Raw genomic sequence first — 20,228 nt, 5'->3', positions numbered from 1 at the left:
GTCCTTACGTTTATGACCCCTGGGGTCCCATATTTAGACAGCAGCGCTTTGAGGACTCCAGCCTGTGGTCTCTTGTCTTGTCCTGGGTTAATGCTGTGTCTGGTCATTGGGGGAAATAAGCAGTGAAGATGACACAGAGCATGATAAAAATAAGCAGGCACACTCCATTTCAAGCAGCTCACACTTTTATCATAAAATACAAACTTTCTATAATAAGTGTCTTATTTCTATTTTACCAACAAAAACAAAAACAAAAATTACTCATGTATCAGCTAAATACAGGTGCATATGTGGTTGAGCAGGTGAGTATGAATATGAGGGAGGTGCGTGTGCAGTGAACAGTGTGTGGTGTGTGTGAGAGGGGCTGTGTGTGTGAGAGAGTTGGTCAATAGATGAATCTGGTCTTGCTGTTTTCTGCCTGTGACCTGGTTGGAACCTTGGCTTTCCAAACCTCAGGCCACGCTATTACAGAATCCAGAGTTCCAGAGCCCTTAGCCCTGACCCAAGGGCTAAGGCAGGAGGAGGGAGGAGAAAAGATCATCTAAAAATTTATGCCATTCCCACTGGAGGAAAAATATGGGCTGTTCATCACGGGCCCGCCAGCCGTCGAGCCAAACCTGGAAGAGAAAGAAGATGGACATTGTGATGGAACTCCTGATGTTAGCAGAGATATTAGGAAAAGTACTGTGTTAATTTTGTGGCTGTCAAGGACTAGAAAGATCATGACAGGCTTGGAGGCTACATGCTTTAGCATAATAAAAAAGCTTCAGCTCTGGAAAAATAAAATATTAAAATGATACAATTGGAGGACAATAAAGAGTTTCTTCTGCCACTTCCTTAGGACAAGGAGCCCTTGGCAGCCTGTAGGGAGGCTGCCTCTATGGGCCCAGTGCCCTCTCCTTCTCCAGGACCACACCGCAGGGAACCTCTCTGGATCTGAGCACCTTACCTGTGGGCCTAAAGCCATTCTACCTGCCTGAGAGGACCAGGTGTGTCCTTCAGGAATTCCACAACATTACGGAACTCAGGCCCATGTTCCAGTGTGAAATCCCAGAGTCTAGACAATCCCAGGGCTCCCTCTCCCCTTATCAGCACCAAGCTAAGTCAGGCTCCCCCTTTCAACACCAGTTCGAGGAATAAGCGTTGAGACATCACTGCATGCCTGGAACTTTGCTTAGATCCTCAAGGAAGGAAGTTGCTGAGAGCATTTGAACCTCACCTTGCAAGCGTAGAAATAGGCACACTTCTGCTTTTTCCCCCCGGCACCACTGCCATGCATCCTTCAAAAGAGAGTTCAAAAGCCATCTCCTCTGTGACCTCTTCCCTGACCTCTCCAGATGGAATCATTTACTCACACTTCTGGGATCCTATAGCAATTTCTTCACCCATCTGCTAGGATGCTTTGAATGAATGGGAACGGAGCTCAGTACAAATCGCAGCAGAGCAAATGGCTAGATTTAGTCTAATCCAGGGATTCTCGGTCCCTTTTCAGCTGGACAGATGCATATTACAGAAGATGTTCACGTTCACCACACCCTCCCGTGAATTAATGAAACACAAAAAGGGAGGGGGAGGGAAGAAGCGATGGGAACACACCACCGCATTAATTTGTAATGCCTCAGCTGGTGTCGTATCTCTCGCTCGCTCTAAGTGTCATGGGCAAGCTAGGCTTTGGGTTGGTTTGATTCCCTTTCTCATTACATAAATTCCAGGAGAGCAGAGACATTATCTGGACTGTTTGCCATTTTATGCCCAGAGCCCAGCCCAGGACCTGGCACATGGGAGGTGCCTCGTAAACAAGAATGCTGGCTGTAATCCCACCTCTTCTTCCCTCTTCCGAAACTCGTACTAGAAAAGAACTGATTAAAAGTCATGTTATTACAGGGATACCCTGGATTCTGCTCTGATTTACAAAATAAAAACCGGAACACGTACTTCAGCATTTAATAATTCTTGGTAACAAATGACTCAGGACACACCTCATATCTGATTGCCATGCCCCACGCATCTAGACCATTCAGGTTGGGAACTTCTGATGGGTTCACCTGCCAAGGGCATGGTCTGGACAGGATGTCCACTAGAAGGCCAGGAGGAGAGGCAACTCCGTGGACTAGAGTTATCAAGGAGTGCTTCCTGGAGGAAGAGGAAAACCTTGAACTCGCTTGAGCATGGCGAACTATCCCGGTTTGCCTGCAACAGCTTCTACACTGGCATTTCCAATGTGATTATTATTGGTGCTCCTTTCAAGTCTCAAGCTTGTTATTGTTTGGAAGATAAATTGCATGATTATCCTGCCCCATGAATGTATGTAATTGATTGGCAGAGGGAGGGGAGAGCTTGGCTCCTACCTCTCCCTCTTCATATAGCTGAGTCTCTTGGTTTGCTTCTTTGCTCCTGACCCTGCTTGTCTCCCCGGCTACACCCTCCCCCAATGCCCTTGCATGATTCCTGCCCAGTGCAGCCTCTTCTAGACCTGCTTCGCCCACATCACTGGGAACCCCGGACACCACTGCTTACTCCATACTCACTGCGTCCCAGCCAGCAGGGCCTACGTCGTTCTGTGATCTCTCCCTCTCCCCCAGGAAACACTTCCTCCCCTGGCCTCCTGTACTCCACACTCACCTATTTCTTCTCTCACCCCACTAACACTCCCTCTTAGATCCTCTGCTGGGTCCTCCACATCTCCCCAAGCTCCCTATATGTAGGAGGCCCAGGGCTCAGACCTTGGGCCTCATCTCTTCTCCATGCACACATACTCCCTGGGCAATCTCATCCCATCCCGTGCCTTTAAATATCATCTATATGCTAATGACTCCCAAATTTATATCGCCAGCCCCAGCCTCTCCTCTGAGTCCCAGACGCACGTATCCACCTGCCTGTCAACAACCCCGCTCATATGTTTAACAGGCATCTCAAACTTTGCATATCCAAAACCAAACTCCATCAACAGACCCTTCACTAGTCATCTTGACCTTAGTATTTTGTTTAATTTTTTTAATTTTAAAGATTTTATTTATTTATTTGAGAGAGCGAGCAAGAGAGTGAGCGAGAGAGAGCACAAGTGGGGGGAAGGGCGGAGGGAGAAGCAGACTCCCCGCTGAGCAGGGAGCCCGAAGGATGCGGGGCTCAATCCCTGGACTCCAGGATCATGACCTGAGCCAAAGGCAGCCGCCTAACCAACTGAGCCACCCAGGCGCCCTTGACCTTAGTATTTTGGCATTGCCACTTGTTCAAATAAAAAATCAGAGAATCATGCTTGACTTCTCTCCCTTTCCACATCCTGCCATCATCAAGTCCTGTCAATTCGATCAAGAAAATACTCCAGATTTTTTCACTTATCTCCTTCCCACAGTCTCTGCCCTAGTCTACACCGCCAGCATCTCTTTTTATTTATTTATTTATTTGTTTGTTTTAGAGAGAAAGAGCAGGGGGGAGGAGCAGAAGGGGAGGGGCAAAGGGGGAGGGAGAGGGACAGGCAGGCTTTGCACCAAACAGGGAGCCCAATGCAGGGCTCAGTGAGGGGCTCAATCCCAAGACCCTGAGATCAGGACCTGAGACCTGAGCTGAAATCAGGAGTCAGATGCTCAGCTGACTGCGCGCCCCAGGCGCCCCCCACCAGCACCTCTTGCTCCAACAGCTGTCAGGGCTCCTATCCTGCATCCCTGCATCAGCCCTGTGGTCCAGGCTCCATACATTGGCCAAAGCCACCTTCTTTATTTTATTTTATTTTATTTTTTTAAAGATTTTATTTATTTATTTGAGACAGAGAGAATGAGATACAGAGAGCATGAGAGGGAGGAGGGTCAGAGGGAGAAGCAGACTCCCTGCCGAGCAGGGAGCCCGATGCGGGACTCGATCCAGGGACTCCAGGATCATGACCTGAGCCGAAGGCAGTCGCTTAACCAACTGAGCCACCCAGGCGCCCAAAGCCACCTTCTTTAGACAGAGAATTAGAACATGTCCTCAGCAGTGTAAGAGCTTTAATAGCTTCCCACTGCTCTTAAAAGAAAACTCCTCACCATGCCCACCAGGCCCTATCTAGTTCGGCCCTGCTTCGTCTCTGATTTCAATTCCACTCATTCCCTCTCCTACTCACTGTGCTCCAGCCACATTCCCCCCCTCGGGGGCCGCTGCCCAGAGTGCTCCTCGCCCGTGTCTATTCTCTCATTTCACTCAGATCTCGGCTCAAGAGACATCCCTTCATTCTCTCACTCCTTACCCCCCGCACCTGACATGTGTGCTGCTTGTTTATTTCTTCCCCTGGAATGAGAGAAGGAAACTCTTTTCCTTGTTCCTTCCCTCCAGGAAACGCTGCCTATAACAAATCATCCTTTAGGGGGACATGGGCCTGCACCCCGCCCCCTTGCCTCACTTTTCTGACCTCACTCTCAGGCCACCAGGCCACCTGCTGACCACTCCTCCCCCATGTCACTGTCCTCCTGTGCCCACAGTGTCTCTGGCAGGGCCCAGGCTCTCTCCCACTTCCCCGACAGCTCCTTCCTCAGCCTCTTGCTCACGCTTTCCCCCTCCCTGCCCCTCTGCAGACAGCCAGAGACCAGGCGTGCACCCTCCGCTCTTCGGCTCCCAATCGGTGCTTCGCACCTGCTGCCTGATGAGACCTTGCAGCCACACCCCCTCCCCAGCACGGCCAGTTCTGGCTCCTGCAGTCTGGCTTCCCTTGGGCCCAGCGTCATGGTACGGAATGGGAAGTTGTTGGGTGCAGGTCGTCTGTCTTGATTCCGCTGCTGTCTTGTACAGTCTCACCCCCAAGGGAGGTGAGACCCTCCACTCCAGACCCTACAGTCACCTCCAGGCTGCACCCTGTCTCGCGTCCTACTTCCTCCCCTCCAGCCCATCCATGCACGCCAGTGTGCACAGATCTGCTTTGGGCCCCAGGCCTACCAGTCAGAGCCTTTAATATCCAAGCCCCACCTCCCTTTCTAATCCTATTTTCCACCTTTTTCAGGGATAAATCGAAAACTTCAAGCATACACCTTTGTTCCCCAGGCCTTAAGCCTGCCACACACTTCCCCTCTAGGGCTGGACCCTCCTCCAACTGTGCTCCCTGGAACCTCCCCACCCTGCAGGCCACCCAGCAGGGGTGCTCCCTCTGTCCTTGGGCCACTTGGATGGTCCTCACTTTCTGCCAGCACGAGGTTGCGCCCACATCTCATCCACTCTCAACCTCTGAAGGGAGGAACTGTGTCCTTGTCATCTGTGGGTCCCCCGCAGGCTACATTCATATTAACCACATGATTTAACACAGCTTTCCAGGGTGGGTTGGATGAAAGGCACCCTGATATGCTGTACAAGAAAAGGGAAGAAAAGAGGGGGAAGGAGGAAAGGAGGAAGGAAGGGGAGAAGGAAGGAAAGGAAAAGAGAAAAAAAGGAAAGAAAAGGGGTTGTGGATTTCATGTTCAAGTAACACTATCGACCACCCCCGTGAACGTTTTCTATGCACCTTAAGAAATTAAATGATCTGAGAATTCCCACAGTTAAGAAACCTGTTTATCTTTGTTTCTCACAGCTTTTCCTGAACAGATCCAACTCTGGAAACCTCTTTCTAACATGTAATCCTTTTACAAGGCATTCAGGGGAAACACTGACTGAAAGGATGAGAGTTTGGGGACACCCAGGTGACGTCACACTGAAGGTCGGTGGTGGGGGGCTGGACAGGAAGGGAATCCATGTCAGGCTGGGGAATTTGTCCCTCATCTTATCAGCTGAGTTTCTCCAGCTGGGGCACACGTTCCCCCGGGGTGTGTGGAGACTCAGATCGTCAGGAGGGACGCGGCGCCGCCTGCCTCTCGGAGCAGGAATATGAGCTGAAGGTTGGGTGGGTGGGAATGAGTGGCCGTGTGTTGTTCTTTCGAGACAATGAACATTAATTTATGGCGGACCAGCATGTAAAATTTGTGTGGAATTTTCAGCTAAAATGTTGAGTTTGTGTTGGCTGCTTGCTGCGAAGTCCCTGTCCTCTCCTGTTTGGGGCCCTTTGGTGGAAAAGCGTGAGCAGCCATGATAAGCCGCGGAAGTCCCTTCCACGGGGCCTGTTACAAAGTCAATGGGATGTTGGCGAGATTAGCCTGGGAAGGAGCTCAGGCTGCAGTAACTGGGGGGAGAGAGCTCTAAGAAGATTACCTGGCCGTGTCCTGTTGTAAACCAAGCAAACGGGTAAAGGCAGATGCGTCATGCTCCGCCACCTGCCACCTGCTAAAGACAGTGTACCTGTCGTCCACTGCCAACTGGGCAGCTACGTTTCTGCATCCAGGCTGTGGGGCCCCAGCCCCATCATGGGCCTACAACAGCGGCCCAGCAAACCCTGGACCAGCCTCACCTCCATACCAGGTCCATCCAGGACCCACATAATCCCCCGACAGGCACAGGGCCCCTCCCTCCCTTCAGCCACGGAGCATATGTACCAAGAACATGCCAGCAAGGCTCTCCCAGCATGCCCCCTCCCCTCCCCAGCAGCTTTCTGGATACAGACTGGACTTCCTGTGTGGGTTGAGGACTCACCCGTACGCCTGGGGGACCAGGTACTGTGACGCATCTCCTGCCATGGGGGAAGGGTCTCGGGGGTTGGTGGACAGCTTTGGAGGTGTCCTCTGAGGGTACGGATAGTTGGGCTGGACGAAGGGGATGTAGTTCAGCAGGGGCGTGTAGGAAGAGCGGAAAATCTGCTGTCCCATCTGCTGTGGATTGTACGGCGTCACCTGCAGGTCAGAGATAAGAGAGGGACTGGGTCCAGCAGAGCCCACTGCTTCCAAACCCTACAGTTCCTGGCTCTAAGTCCAACCCCAGCAACCCCCCTCAGGCCCTGTGCCCCTCAGTCACTGTGGGTGTATAGACGGCACCGTGTTGGGTTGGCAGAAGCCCAGGGCTCAGCTTCTGTATCTGACTGGCAAGATACTTAGTTTATCTGAGCCTCGGTTTCCTCATCTGTAGAATGGGCAAACACTCCCTTCACTGTATGGAGACTGAGTCCGTTGATAAAAGCAAAGAAACTGGTGCATAACAAATAGCAAATAAATTTTATTTGCATTCCTGGCCCTGCCTCCCTACTTCTTCCTCCGTCAATAACCATCCCAAAAGCCCTTGTTCATTTTTAAGTCTTTTACTACCTCAAAAAAAAAAAAAAAAAAAAAAGCTGTTGAGATTTATACATCCCTGGCTTCTACCTCAGGATCTCAACAGACACCAAGTCCAAGACAGCCCGGCTCAGTGGAAATGCCGGCCCGGTGATGGGGCTGTCCTGTGTCTGCACCACTCGCTGGGGCAGCTGCCAGCCCCCCGTGGCTATTGGCCGACCACTTGAACAGTGACTGCTGTGAATGAGGAACTGAAGTGTACATTGGACTTAATTTTAATTGATTTAAATGTAAGAAGCCACACGGGGCTGCTAGTGGTTACAGTACTGTACAGTGTGAGTCTAGGAGAAAGGGCAGGAAAGGGCAAAGAGATTCAGCTCAGGGAAAATCAGGAACTCACTGGGGTTTTGGACACTACCCAGATCTGACTCACACTAAGAACCTGGGGTCCCGCTATCTGGCCCTTGACCGACCAAGGATCCCGTCTGTCTTATCTACTGATATCTTCTCAGCCCCAAGACAGAGCCTGGCACATAGTAGCTGCTCAATAAACATATGCTAAATGAATGAATGCAAGAAAGAAAGAGAGAGGAAGAGGAGAGAGGAAAAAAGAGGCCACTAAGTGTCTTCTTGAGTACCCAAACTGACGGGGAGCTCACTACATTTCAGGCACTGTATTCTACCACTGACAGCTCCAAATGTCAGAAAACCCTCTCTTGTATGGAGCTGACATCCATCCTCCTGGATGCTGATGGGAGTTTCTGTCAAAACTGGGGAAACTTCTGGGCTTCCTCTTTAAAAGCAAGAGTCTGGGGTCCGAGGCGTGCAGGGATTCAGCACACTGACAGCCCTCTCTCACCCTGCATGTCCTTATCTAATTTAAAAAAAAATCACAAAAGCTAGGGCTTATTGAGAGCTTAGGGCAGGCCAGGCTCTTCCTATGGATTCTCTCATTTAAACTCCAAACAGCTTGTGAGGCAGAACCACTACTCTTCCCATTCTAGAGATGAGGAAATGAGGTTCAGAGAAGTTAACCTTGCACAGTAAGTGCTCCAAGTGTCTGAATTGCAGTCGGAACCCCCAAGGCTTGGTGCCTGTGCCCCTTATGTGCCCCTCGAGAAGCCCGAGCCCCTTCCTCCGGACCCTCCCCATATCTCCTCCAGGGGAAAGGAAGGACCTGGTGATGCTAGACATGGGCCCCCAGACCCCATGATGACGAGCTAAAGGTCCAAAAGAGCCAAGAGCTCACAGAGAGAACCCAGGAAGGCACCTCCCTCCAGGACAGAGGCAGAAAGAGGAGAAAATCCCCCTGGTTTTCTTGGAGGTAGGGGGCCGGCAGAGGCCCGGACCTGGGAGGGGAATGACAGGAAAGAGGAGATGCAGGTCCTGGAGCTCATGCAAGCCTTCTTTAGGGATGTGTCCCTAACTACGTGTAAATGATAAACACCATAAAACAGCTGTGTATGCTGCTCGGGAACCACCTCCAGGATATACTTTGCTGACAAAAGTAATGATAGATCAGTGTGCCCAGAAAGCCACATATGTATAAAATGTTTGTATAAATAGGTGCCGCTGGAAAGAGACTGCAGGAACCAGCAACAGCGACTGCCTCTGAGATTTTTTATTTTGTACCATGTTCTATTACTTTTTCAGATACACACACATACATGAGGTGGTCTCAACATGCTGCCTCTGGGGCTAGATGGACGTATTGCTGTTTGTGGGGTGGGGGTGACTGGTGGAGATCCCATGAGCCAGACTCTCTCTCATCTCTATTCTTCTTGAGGATGCAGAGCCCCTACTGCTGGAAAAGCAGCTCTGGCCCATGTAATAAAGTTGCCTATATCTATGGGCTCTTCTCTACCCTCTGGAACATTCCAACATACTTCAGGTCAGAGGTACAGTTTGCTCCCTGGGGGTGGGGGGCGGGGCAGAAAAGAGGCCAAGGAGTGCGAGTCTGAGTGTGGGATCTGTCCATCTGTGTGTGAGCGGGGCAAGACCAGCCTGGGAACGCAGTGCGGTGTCAGTCTCTCCCCTCACACCTCCATGTCTGCCCCAAGACTTTCAATATCTCTGGATACACATATGCGTGCAGCTTAGCGGCATGCATATACCTACATCTTCCTTTGTGTCTCTGTGAGTGCGTATCTGCATCTGCTGCTTTATTTTGTGTGTAAGAGGCAGTAAGCCATGGTCATTGGCAGCATGGACTCTGAAGCTAGGCTGCCCAAGGTCAGACCCCAATTCTGCCATCGTGTAGTCTTCAAGCAGATGCCCACTCCTGGCCTACCCATGGAAGTGGGGGGTGCCAGATCTGGCACACGAACAAACAAAAAGACCTCCAGTTAGGTTTGAACTTCAGGTAAACAGCAAATCGTTTTTTAATATAACTAGGGCTCATGCAATATTTGGGACTTCCTTATACCAAGACTTTATTCACCATCTACCTGAAGTCTAACTGGATGTCTCACATTTTAACTGACAAACTGACACGGAAGGAGATGACTCCCCAGCCCCACCGATGCCGGGCAAAACCACGTGATTTTCCTTGGCCAGTGGAAGGCAGGTGCACACTGCCATGTGCTGACTCCAAGCTGAGGTTCTCAGAAGCAGTTGGCGTTTCTGCTCAACCTTCCCGCACTCCCGTCATCCACCGCGGCAGGAGCAAAAGCTACTGATCGCCAACATGGTCCCCAAAGGGAGACACATGAAGCAGGCTTGAACCCAATCCCAGAACAGCTCCACCAACCCATAGACTTGTGAAGGAAAACTCAGTATTGTTGAAAATCTCTGAGATATTGAGGTTGTCTGTTGCCACAGCAAAAGCTAACTGGTATGCTAACTTTAGGACCTTTCGCACGTTATTGAATCTCTCTGTGCCTCAGTTTCTTCATCTCTAACCTATTCCACAGGGTGGCCGTGAAGTTCATGCAGGTAAAGCCCTTAGAGAGGGGCTGTGACGCAGCGAGGGCCATGGAGGTGCCAGCATTTAGCACCTGGGGACACGGGTTTCTTTCCACGTGCATATTGGCCTTCGTGTCTGTTCTCTGGGGCCAAGGGCGGGCCAGAAAGTCTGGCCAGTGACCTGCTGGACCAGGACGAGGAAGCCGATGTCCTTCTGACCTGAAGGCCTTCGTGGAGCTGGGACCGAGGGGAGGAGGTTGTCTGCTCACCTGGCGGGAGTAACAGCCCAGCTGGGGGGGCACGGGCTGCTGGTAGGGCATCCTGGCTGTGCGCTGTGGGTACAGGCCCTGCGGGGAGAAGGGACAGGCTCAGCACGGCGGGGCAAAGGGCTCCCTGCCAGAGAGCAGCAGCTGCTCCGCCCAGCTTCCCGCTTACAACGCCTGGATTGCCAGCCTGCCCGAGGCTGGCCCACCACGCTGCTGGCCAGACCCACCCGTTGCCTGGGCAGCCACCAGGCCGAGCAAGCGCAACTCACGCTGCACAGGAAGCCCCTGCTGACCAGGATTCATAGCCTTTCCGGGGAGCATTTCAGGTAAAACCTTGAGGGACCTGATTGCCTCTTGAATCCCAGGTCTGCCCCCTTGGTGGCTGTGTGACCTTGGGAAAGTTGCCTCACTTCTCTGAGCCTCTTTTCCCTTGTCTATAAAATTATGTGTGTTCAAACCGCGAAGGTCGGTGAAGGTAGCCAAATTATCTTTGTTGCTATCTATACCCTTTTCTTAAGTGCCTTTCCCCAAACTCCATTCGTGCCCAAGACCTGAGGTATCGATGTGCCTGTGTGTGTGTGTGTGTGTGTGCGCGCGCGTGTTGGTTTGCATCCATGTTTATTTAAGCACATCAACAAGTGTGCTTCCATTTGTGTCCTCAGCTGTGTGTTTCGGGGAATTCGTTTGGGTCTCTGCTGCCGTGTGTCTATGTGCCCACACATACACCTGTGTCTGCACCTTATGATGAGGATTGGCAGGAAGATAAATGAGTTAGTGCGTCTAAAGGGCTTAGAACAGAGCCCAGCACGTAGTAAGGATTCTGCGAACGTTAGCTCTTTGCAGCGTCTCACTGCTCCCCCACCTTGAAGAGGTGGTCAGGCAGTTCAGCCAAATGGGAAGCAGAACCTTTATTCAGAACTCTGTCTGGGGCGACCTTGGGCGCCCATGTGTACACACACACGCACACACACACAACCAGCTTCTGGGGCTGGGGTCAGATCATAGCCCCTCCGGGCTCAGACTGCCTCTACCTGCCAATTCAGAGTTATCTCCTAAGACACAGCTCAGAGCACCCCTCAGGCCAGTATGTCTTTCCAGAAGATTACAAACCCCGAGATGGTGCCCCCATTCTGGACTCAGCCTGTGCCAGTGATCAAAGTGTTGATGGCTGACACTGTGCCCTTGATGACTTCCTCAGCGCCCATGGGCTCCTCATCAAAGGCTGCAGAATCCGTGATATGGGGCCCCACCTACCATGTTCCCAAGTGTATGCATCCTCTAGAACCTCCCCTGGCTCTCTGCTCCCAGGCGACTGACAGAGACTGCGGTCAGGCCGCTCCCACTTCCACCAGCCCCTTCACCTGCAACCGGAGCACCTGCTCCCCTTTTCTCCAAGCCCTGCAGCCCTGGGGCAACCCCAATCACCGCCATGACCACGGCCTGGTCTCTGCGCCCCCCCGCCATGGCCTGAACCTGAACAGAGCAGTCAGACAGACGGGGCCCCCCTGGCTGGCCCAGAGCATGGCGAGCTCTGAGGCCAGGTTCTGCGTGCCCCTCTCCCTCCCCATCAGCCTGGGCTCTGCGGTGCACGGCCAGCTCCCCCAGGCCACCGTCCTCCCCACGCCTGGGCTGGGCTGCCCCTGGGGCCTGTGGAAGACAAACAGCCGCCTGTCCCTGCTCCATCCTGGACGGATTTTCAGGAGACAGTACCACATGCATCAGTATGAGTAGTACACTCGCCGACTTTGAGGACATTCCTAGTTGTTCAAATTGCAATTCTGCAGTTCTGTAAAATCACAAACAAGGGTAAATAAACATTCATTCTTCTTTGCTTGAGGTCACGGCCCCTTTCTACCTTCCCTCCTTAACTGGGAACAGAGTTCCTTTATGCCAAGCAGCCCAGGAGCCTCCAGATCTCCTGGGTGCTGCAGACTTAGTTTTCCATGGCTCTGCATCGCTCCACAGTGGAGCTCTGAGTAAATTGGATTTGGGACCTCATCTTTATTCCTAACGCCACGCAAGGAAAGACTAGGATAGACCATTCCCTGTTTCTCCTCTCTGTCTCCTCAAGGTCTGTGCAGCTCCCTGACCCTGTTTCCTAGGAAGATCAGGGCTGAATAATAATAAAAACCAACATCTATATCATACTTAAGACTTTTCAAATCCCTTTCTCACCCATAGACTCAATTAACCTTACAACCGAGTCAAGTACAGGCTGCGCCGCCGCTGCTAATTATTATGAGCCCATTTCACGAGTGAGGGAAGGAGGGCTCAGAGCCTTTAGCTAACTTTAGCTTGTCCAGAGCCACACAGCTTTAAGCAGCAGATTTCTTTAAACGCAAGTCTGCCAATTCCAAAACCTGCATTCTTTTTATTACGTCAGGCCCCTTGATGAGCCGTCTCAAAGCTGGATGGCATTATGAAATCATGAGAAGTTTCAAGAAGGTAAATTGCCCTGTTCTCCATCGCTCCCTGGGAGGGTCAGTTTCTCCAGCAGAGGCCAGGAAGCCTTAGAGGCAGCCGTGTGCTGCAAACACCAGCATCTCTGAAAACAAAGGACCTTCGTGCTCAGATAATATGGTCGAATTTCACTCCCTCCAAAAAGTCAAGCCAGAAGCAGTTGACATAGCAAGGAGCTATTATCTTTCCGCTCTTTATAACGCAAGCCAGTAAGCATCCACTTTATACACTGAGCTCCAAGTGCACTTAGAGTGAATCGGTTTACACTGCATAAAATTATGCGGCTGCTTCCCTTTCAGAGGTGGGGTGCACAAAGTGCAGGTCTCCGATCTGTGCCTGACGTGTGCTGGACTCTGAGCATCTCAGTCATCTTTGAATGCCCTCGCCTGGCCGATACTCGGCCTGTGGTTAGGGTGGAGCAAAGGTTTTTAAATTACTTAAATGAACGAGTAAACACATAAATAAAAATGAACACATCGGTGAGTAGGTGAATAAAGGACTGAATAATGAAGGAGAAAACACAAAAATGCCAGGGTGAGGAGTACTAGAGAAGAGGTTGGTGAATGGATAAGGGCGAGAACAGGGCACTTCGCTCAAGACCTGGGTAAGGACGAGACAGATACGGGGCTGATGCATGCTGGCCTCCCCCTCCCTCATGCTTCCTGACAGCCCCAGCCCAAGGCTCTCCATCCTGCAGGGGGAGGGGGTGGGCCCTTGTCCTCTTTAGCAAAAAAAAAACAAACAAAAAGCCTTGAAAATAAAACATCAGAGAGAAAGACAGAGACTTGGCTAAACTCTGTGAGCTTCTGTTTAAGCTTCTGGGGCTAAGTCTGGTGGTCCAGCTCAGAGAGGCTCTGTGTGGTGTAGAGAAGATCCACCTTCTGCGCAGGGGACACCTAAGCCCTAAGGTTTGCCGCTCTGCTGTAAAGGAAGAAATGCACAGAGACCGGACAAGATGATTTGCAGGTGTATTGTCTTCTCCGTGTGCCTTCTCCATGCTTTGCCGGGCCAGCCGGGGGCAGCAGGCCCCCAAAGACCTGGGTGTACAAGTTGGTGTGTCTTGCCCATATACCTACGTGCCATTCTGGAGAGGAGCTGGGGCAGGGGATTCCAGAAACTCTCAATAGGCCTATGATGCTTAGCCAGAAGACTAAGCAATCTCAGATGCTGAGCACCTTTCCTGGAGAAACTGAGCACTACCTACAGGGACTGTTGAAGTTGTTGAATTAGACTAAGGTTTAAACCAGAGTGGACACTGATTTGATTTTTTTTTTTTCCCCTCCTTCTGCCCAGTGGGCGGCAGCTCTTAAGGGAGATTGACTTAAATAGACAAACTAAAGAAACTACATTTTCCTGCATAAATAAGTTCCGTGAGTAAAATTTCCAGCCCTGCTCCTCGTGTTGCACCATCCCTTTGTGTCTGGTCACTAATTCCCTTTAGGTTAAGAGCCCAAGATCTGGAATGTGCGCCAGGCCACCTGAGCTGGAACAAGCTGAGACTATTCAGATGTCGTTTAAATAAGGTGGCCATATAGTTTGGCATCCACACCAGGACACTTGAGAGTGAAAAGGGGGTGCTTTTAGTAATGTTGGGACAAGAGACCAAAACCAGGACTGTCCCAGGTACTCTAGGACACATGTCATCCAACTCTAAAGGAAGTCATAGCAGGTGGGTGGGAAACAAGGACTGTGCCCTCCTCCTCTGCTGGGAGCCCAAGCACTTCACCAGCCAACACTAGCAAAGCACATACACAGCACAGAGCGAGCTGGATTTTGGACAATGGAAAATTTAAGAGTGTGTGTGTGTGTGTGTGTGTGTGTGTGTGTGTACCAAGTAGTTGGTCTGATGTGGCCACAGTGAAAAAAATAACAAGTCTAAGGCCTCTTTGTGAATCAGGCTCCCTGCAAACCATCACTCCTCCGTGGCTGGAACCTGGGGAGCCAGGCCCGGGACCCACTCACTCACCTGGTACTGTCCGAAGGTGGAGTGATTTGCGAACACGGGCGGAGGCGGATAGTTCAGGTTGAGCCAGAGCGGCTGGTTCAGGGTGGCTGAGGTCAAGGCTGTAGCAAAGCGTGGGGTGAAAACATTCCCTGTGTACTTGAGGTGGCTCTTGTCGGCCGCCGTCACAGGTGGGTTAACTGTGAGTCACAGGAGAGGTAGAGCGTCTCAGTGATTGAGGAAGGAAGAGGCCAGCACACCCTCAGCACCATGACTACCCCGGGATTCATGTTCTTGGCTATCAGATCCTTTAAGCTCCAAGAGGGCTCTTCAAAGTGGGGGTGACTTTCCAACTATAGGAAAACATCGTTAGCACACACCTGGCCAATTTGGAAGAGGTGTGCATCCCGGCATGGTCTGGCTTAGAGTTCTTTCTCCATCATGCACTAGTGAAGGAGGTGGTTTAGCAAGAGAAAACAATAAACCAGGATGCTAGGGCTATAGCTCAGCTATGTAGAAAACCAAATGCTTTTCAGTGCTTTACAAGAATCCAGTTTTATACCAACAATTGCTATGCCGTTGGAGTTCATTCTTACCAAATTATTAAGGCAGCCCCCTGAGGACATATACTTGGTGACACTGAGGACCCTACTCAGGTTGTTTTATCTATACTGGCAACATTTTAAAAAAAATCTTCAACATTATATAATTGACACGGTATGACCCCAAATTAGTCTGAATGAATGAGATCTGGTTGGGTTGTTCTAGGATATGAATCCCAGACTCTCTTCCTCTGGTAAATGTCCTGTGTTTCCAGAGTCAGAGATGGGACCTCAACTTCCCCTTAGGGGCATCTTTTTGGACAAAGGAGGTTTGGCTGAAACAGTTGTAGGGACAGAAAGCAGGGACATGAATAATCTCAGTGTAGAAATAATCTGAAGCATGGATTTTTCTTTGGCTTGAGCAACTTGAGCGGATACGATGTATGCTGGCTCGGGGCTGTATTCAAACTGACCACTGAAATTCACCTGTATTTCTCTAGCAGTTGTACTCCTGATAAGGGACGTGGGAGAGAGTCATTTCTCCCATTTTATGAGTTTAAAAACTGATGCCCAGAGAAAGCCAGTGACTTGCCCATGGACGAGGCAGCCATTTGGCAGCAGAGCCATCATAGGCCTATTGAGAGTTTGTGGAATCCCTTCCTCTACAGACTCCCCCCGGGCAGGGTCAGCTTACGTTTCAGCTCCAGCCCGTCCACCTCCACTTTGCTGCGAAGCTTTAGCTGCGCGCTTGGGTTTTTGGCGGCCCCAAGAAACTCATAGAGCAGGTTCTTCTCGGCTGGCCACGCAGGCTTCTTGGCTGGTAGGGCCATGGACATGGAGCCCACTGGGTCACTGCACCCTTCCTCACCACACGTGTCCTTCTGGCTCTGGGGCCACTGACTGAGAAAGAGGCTCTCTCGACCCTTGGTCAGCTCCTTGGCACCAGAGTTCCATTCTACAGCAGGAGGGAAACTGAGTCAATGGCTGTGGGAAGCCACGTGCTGGATGCAAGGAGCACTGTCTTGTGGACAAAGCAACAGGTCCTCCCTAGCACACACCTGGGGCTCAAACCACTCTGGGGTCTCCCTCCCAGCCCAAGCCAGTCCTAGTCTTCTCCCTGACACCTTCACGGACCACTGCCCATTGCAGCCTTCCCCTCTCATGCATGCATACATGGGTCGGTCCATCCATCCATCCATCCTCCCTTCCTTCCATCCAGACTTCTTTCCTTCCAATTACCTTTCTTTTCTTCTCTCCCTTTCTTTCCTCCCTCCCCTTTTCCCTGCTTTCTTTCCTTTCTACCTTTTTTCTTTCCTCTCTCCCTCTTTTTGTTTCTCCCTTCCCTCTATCCATCCACAGCGCCAATCTTGGGATACAGAGCTGCTTTCAGCCCCGCCTCCCCGGCTCCGTGGGGGAGGCTCGTGTTCCTATAGAACACGTGGCCTAGCTGAGGTCCGGCCCCTCACCGTGGACCCTACTCCTGCTTTGTTGCTCATGGGTGATCCAGCCTGTTTGTCAGCACCAGGCCCTGACCTGAGTACTGAGGACACTGATGAGTCAGAGCTAGACTCAGCCCTGCAGGAGCTCACAACAAGGAGGGAGAGAGAGACAGACCCAGAAATAGCTCCAGGGCAAGGCAGATGGGGACCATGAGGTGACAGAGGGACACAGTGGGAGAAGAGGGTGGCTGAGACGGCTTCTGTTGGAGAGGGTCAGAGGGTTACCGGGAGGCCTTCCATCCAGGAGTACGGGGAGATGGCGCAGCAGGTGCGGGCATCAGAGAGACAGGTGAGTGCATGTCCCCCCAGTGCGTGTGGTGGGGGCCAGGCCCGGGTCTCTCTGCAAACAGACGGAGTGGTCCCCTGGTGTGAGGACGCTGTCTGGACCATCCCAATACCCTCTACAGCAGTGATTTTTCACCTAGATTTCCCTTTGAGCAAAGGGACTCGGTCTTCAAACAAAATTAACTATGGGCGAAATTGTATATATGTGGGTTTGTTTGTTTTTAAGGCAATGTCTGGTTGAAGCCACGCTCTCCACTCCTTTCCCAGCCTGGAGGCTTTGCAGGTCTCCACGGAGTTTGGCTGGGAAATCGTGCGGAATGCACAGCAAGCACCTCGGATCGTTCCCATAGTGGCTGGACCAGAGGACCTGTGCCTAGTGTCACCTGTTGGGAATGGATCTGATCCCTCCAGCATGTGCCCCCACTGCAGCCCTGTGGTCTTGTGGCTGAGTCTGGACAAGACTGGGCCTACCTTCCTAGCACCATCCCAGCGAAGGAAAGAGTGCTCTAGCCTGAGCCAATTTAGAAGAAAATGACATTTTTAGCAAAACATGTCCCTAGAGTCTCTTCCAAGAGTTTCTCTGGTTGCCAAGTTTAGCCCCCAGCCAGTGTGCTGAAATAACAGTACCCACTAATAATAGCCCTTTCCCCAGAGACCCAACACACCTGCAGTCTCTCACATACCTCCCGTTGCCTTGAACACGCCTGCCACTCACTCAACTTCAAAGCTCCCTCTTCCAACGTCTGTGTACACAGACACACACACACACGTTCTTGCCTGTCGTTCCTCTGCCTCACTTAACATGTGCACGATGATGCACACAAGATGGATACACACAGACCCATACACACAGACACACTCAGATGCACCCACACCCACATTTTCTCTAACGAACACACCCAGACCTATAAAATTTCCTTTCGCACACCTTTGCCCACACATCGATACACAGAGACAAACACACACAGTGGGAGGGTGGGTGGGACAGGACCACCTCCAAGCCTGCAGCCCCATCCCTCAGAGAGCTCTCCAGGCGTCCTTCCTGGAGAAGGCGGTGGCAGGAAAGTCCCACCCTCCGGGCAGGGCTCAGCCCTCACAGACACAGCTCCCAAAAAGCGCACTGGGTCCCAGAGGCCTTCCCAGGACCCAGAGTCCAGGTTGCTGTCCCCAGCTCTGATTCCTCGGCCTTCCCACGATGTTCCAGAACACAGAACATGCACCTCTTTTATTAAGGAGATGGATTTGTGCCCTCCCAACACAGCATCTCAGTTATCCATCCATGCTCACAGCCTGGGGGTGATTTTTCTTTTGGTTGACGTATGATGATCAACTCTCCTAAAGACTGCTGACTGTAGGCAAACGCCTCTGCCTTGGAACCGTCCAGTCTGAGTGGCTGGATCAGAACAGGCACAACATGCAGAACCTGGAGGTGGGGTGAGGGGAACTTGGGAGGTGGCTGGGCTTTTGGGAAAGGGTAAGGACTCCTCAGTTAGCATGTGGAAATGCACTGTTCTAAGGCTCAGGAGTCCCAGGGCACAAGTTCAGGCCAACAGTCTGAACGGCACGTGGAGAGTTTGCACGTTCACCCCCAGGACCCGGAGGGAGGACCAGTCGTCGTGGTCAGAACCGATTCCTCCATCAGAAGTCAGATGACCCCAGCTGCTAATCATATTTCTCTCCTCCTATCCAGCTTAAGGTCCCCATGCTGCAGTTTCAGCTGGGGTAAATGCTTCCTTCAATGTGCTCTGGATACCTGGATTCAAAACATGAGCCAGTTACCACATGTGCCTATATCTCTTCTCAAAGTGCATTGGGATCCAGGCCACTGTGTTTACTTACATAAGCCGTGTCCCCATACATGGGCATCCAGCAGAGGGGGCCTGTAAGTGCTGAAAACAGCCTGCACTTGGGGACTGCACACATCAGAGAGACCACCCTGTCCTACTCCGCTAAAGGTGCTGCATGCCCCTGCTGCAGCCCTGATTGGCTTTCTGGTAGGTTCCTCCCTGCAGGCCCACTCACTAGCCCTGCTCCCAACCACACTCACCCATTAAGAGGTGCCCCTCCATGGCGGAGTCAGCCTCGGGCTTGCAGCAGATCTTGGCAAACACCGGGAGCTGCCTCTTCTGAGCAGGGAGCTCAGGGAGCTTGTCAGGGGGTGCGGGAGGCGGGGGCGGCAGCAGGAGGAAGGGGCCCAGCCCCGTGGGTTCCCTGGGTCCCAGGCCGCTGAACATGCTGTTCTGCAGGAAGTCCTTGATGACCCTCGTCTCCTCCAGCACCATCTTGTTGTCAGGAACCTTGGTTGCCTCTGTGGACTTCAGTGGGAACTGGGCCAGGAGCCTGTTGATTTCCGAGGTGGAGGCACCCAGGATGTGGCCCCCATCCTCTGTCCCCTTGACACTCTTGACCTTGGCAGCACGCAGAATGCCCGTGACTGTAGACATGACAGAGTCGCAGTCCTGCTGGCTGCTGATCACGGACACGGCCACCTTCGGCTCCAGAAGTGTGTCGGCAGCCATGATGGTGGTTCCGGGGTACTCACTGCTGTTTGCCACCGGAGGAGGGGCGAGGAAGCAGGGAGCCGGCTGTCTGGGCCCCTCGGGGGAAATGCCAGGTGCCTCCAGCTCCCCCGAGCTCTCTGTGACTAAGATGAGGTGCTCTTTGGTCAGGCTCAAGAACTCCTGCTCCACCAACAGGGAGATCTCATCTTTGTCACGGCTGAGCTCCAGAGCTCTGCAAACAGGTCAGAAAGAGGGGCTTTAGTGCCAGCTCACTTGGGGGGGCGGGGGAGGTTGGGGGCTCTGTGGCAGGCCCCAGGCCCCAGGGAGAGGGGATGGAGAGAACACATTTCCAGGTAAGAGAAACCTACTGCTTTCTCAGGAGATAAAATGGACAAACAGTGGATTCCCAAGATGTTTCTGTGCCAGGCCAGCAGGACTAGCACCAAGAGCACAGGTCTGGGAATTGGGAATCGGGGTCCTCTCCAGATATTCCATCTTGCTGAATGAGCTGAGCCTCAATTTCAGTCCATCCCTCCCTGTTTTGTTGTGCCCAGGACCTGACGCAATGAAAGACCAGCCACACTGGGGCCGGGAGTGAGTCAACACCTCTGAGCATGCAGGCCAGAGTGCTGGGGCTGAGCCCTGGGACTAGACAGCTGGACTCATGCCCTGGCTCCCTCACTTCCCCACTGTGACCCTGGGCAGGTTGCTCAGCATCTCTGTGCCCTGTCTCCTCAT

General features: G+C 52.1%; 1 protein-coding gene across 1 annotated transcript in view; it reads right to left on the bottom strand.

Annotated features, from left to right (window-relative positions):
• Window positions 1–541: 541 nt before the first annotated feature.
• C4H1orf94 (chromosome 4 C1orf94 homolog) overlaps window positions 542–20,228 on the bottom strand; it is a 45,356-nt gene continuing 25,669 nt past the window's right edge. Inside the window, exons 2-7 of the mRNA XM_021683677.1 lie at window positions 19,037–19,722; window positions 15,900–16,160; window positions 14,688–14,863; window positions 10,265–10,342; window positions 6,520–6,716; window positions 542–617 (exon numbers count right to left, since the gene is read on the bottom strand). Of these exons, the coding sequence (XP_021539352.1) occupies window positions 542–617; window positions 6,520–6,716; window positions 10,265–10,342; window positions 14,688–14,863; window positions 15,900–16,160; window positions 19,037–19,722 (1,474 nt within the window). The remainder of the gene's footprint in view (window positions 618–6,519; window positions 6,717–10,264; window positions 10,343–14,687; window positions 14,864–15,899; window positions 16,161–19,036; window positions 19,723–20,228) is intronic.

This window comes from Neomonachus schauinslandi, chromosome 4, assembly GCF_002201575.2.
Source record: "Neomonachus schauinslandi chromosome 4, ASM220157v2, whole genome shotgun sequence".
Taxonomy (NCBI): Eukaryota; Metazoa; Chordata; class Mammalia; order Carnivora; family Phocidae; genus Neomonachus; species Neomonachus schauinslandi.
The sequence above is the reverse complement of the archived record's forward strand: the minus strand, read 5'-3'. Positions and strand labels throughout refer to the sequence as shown.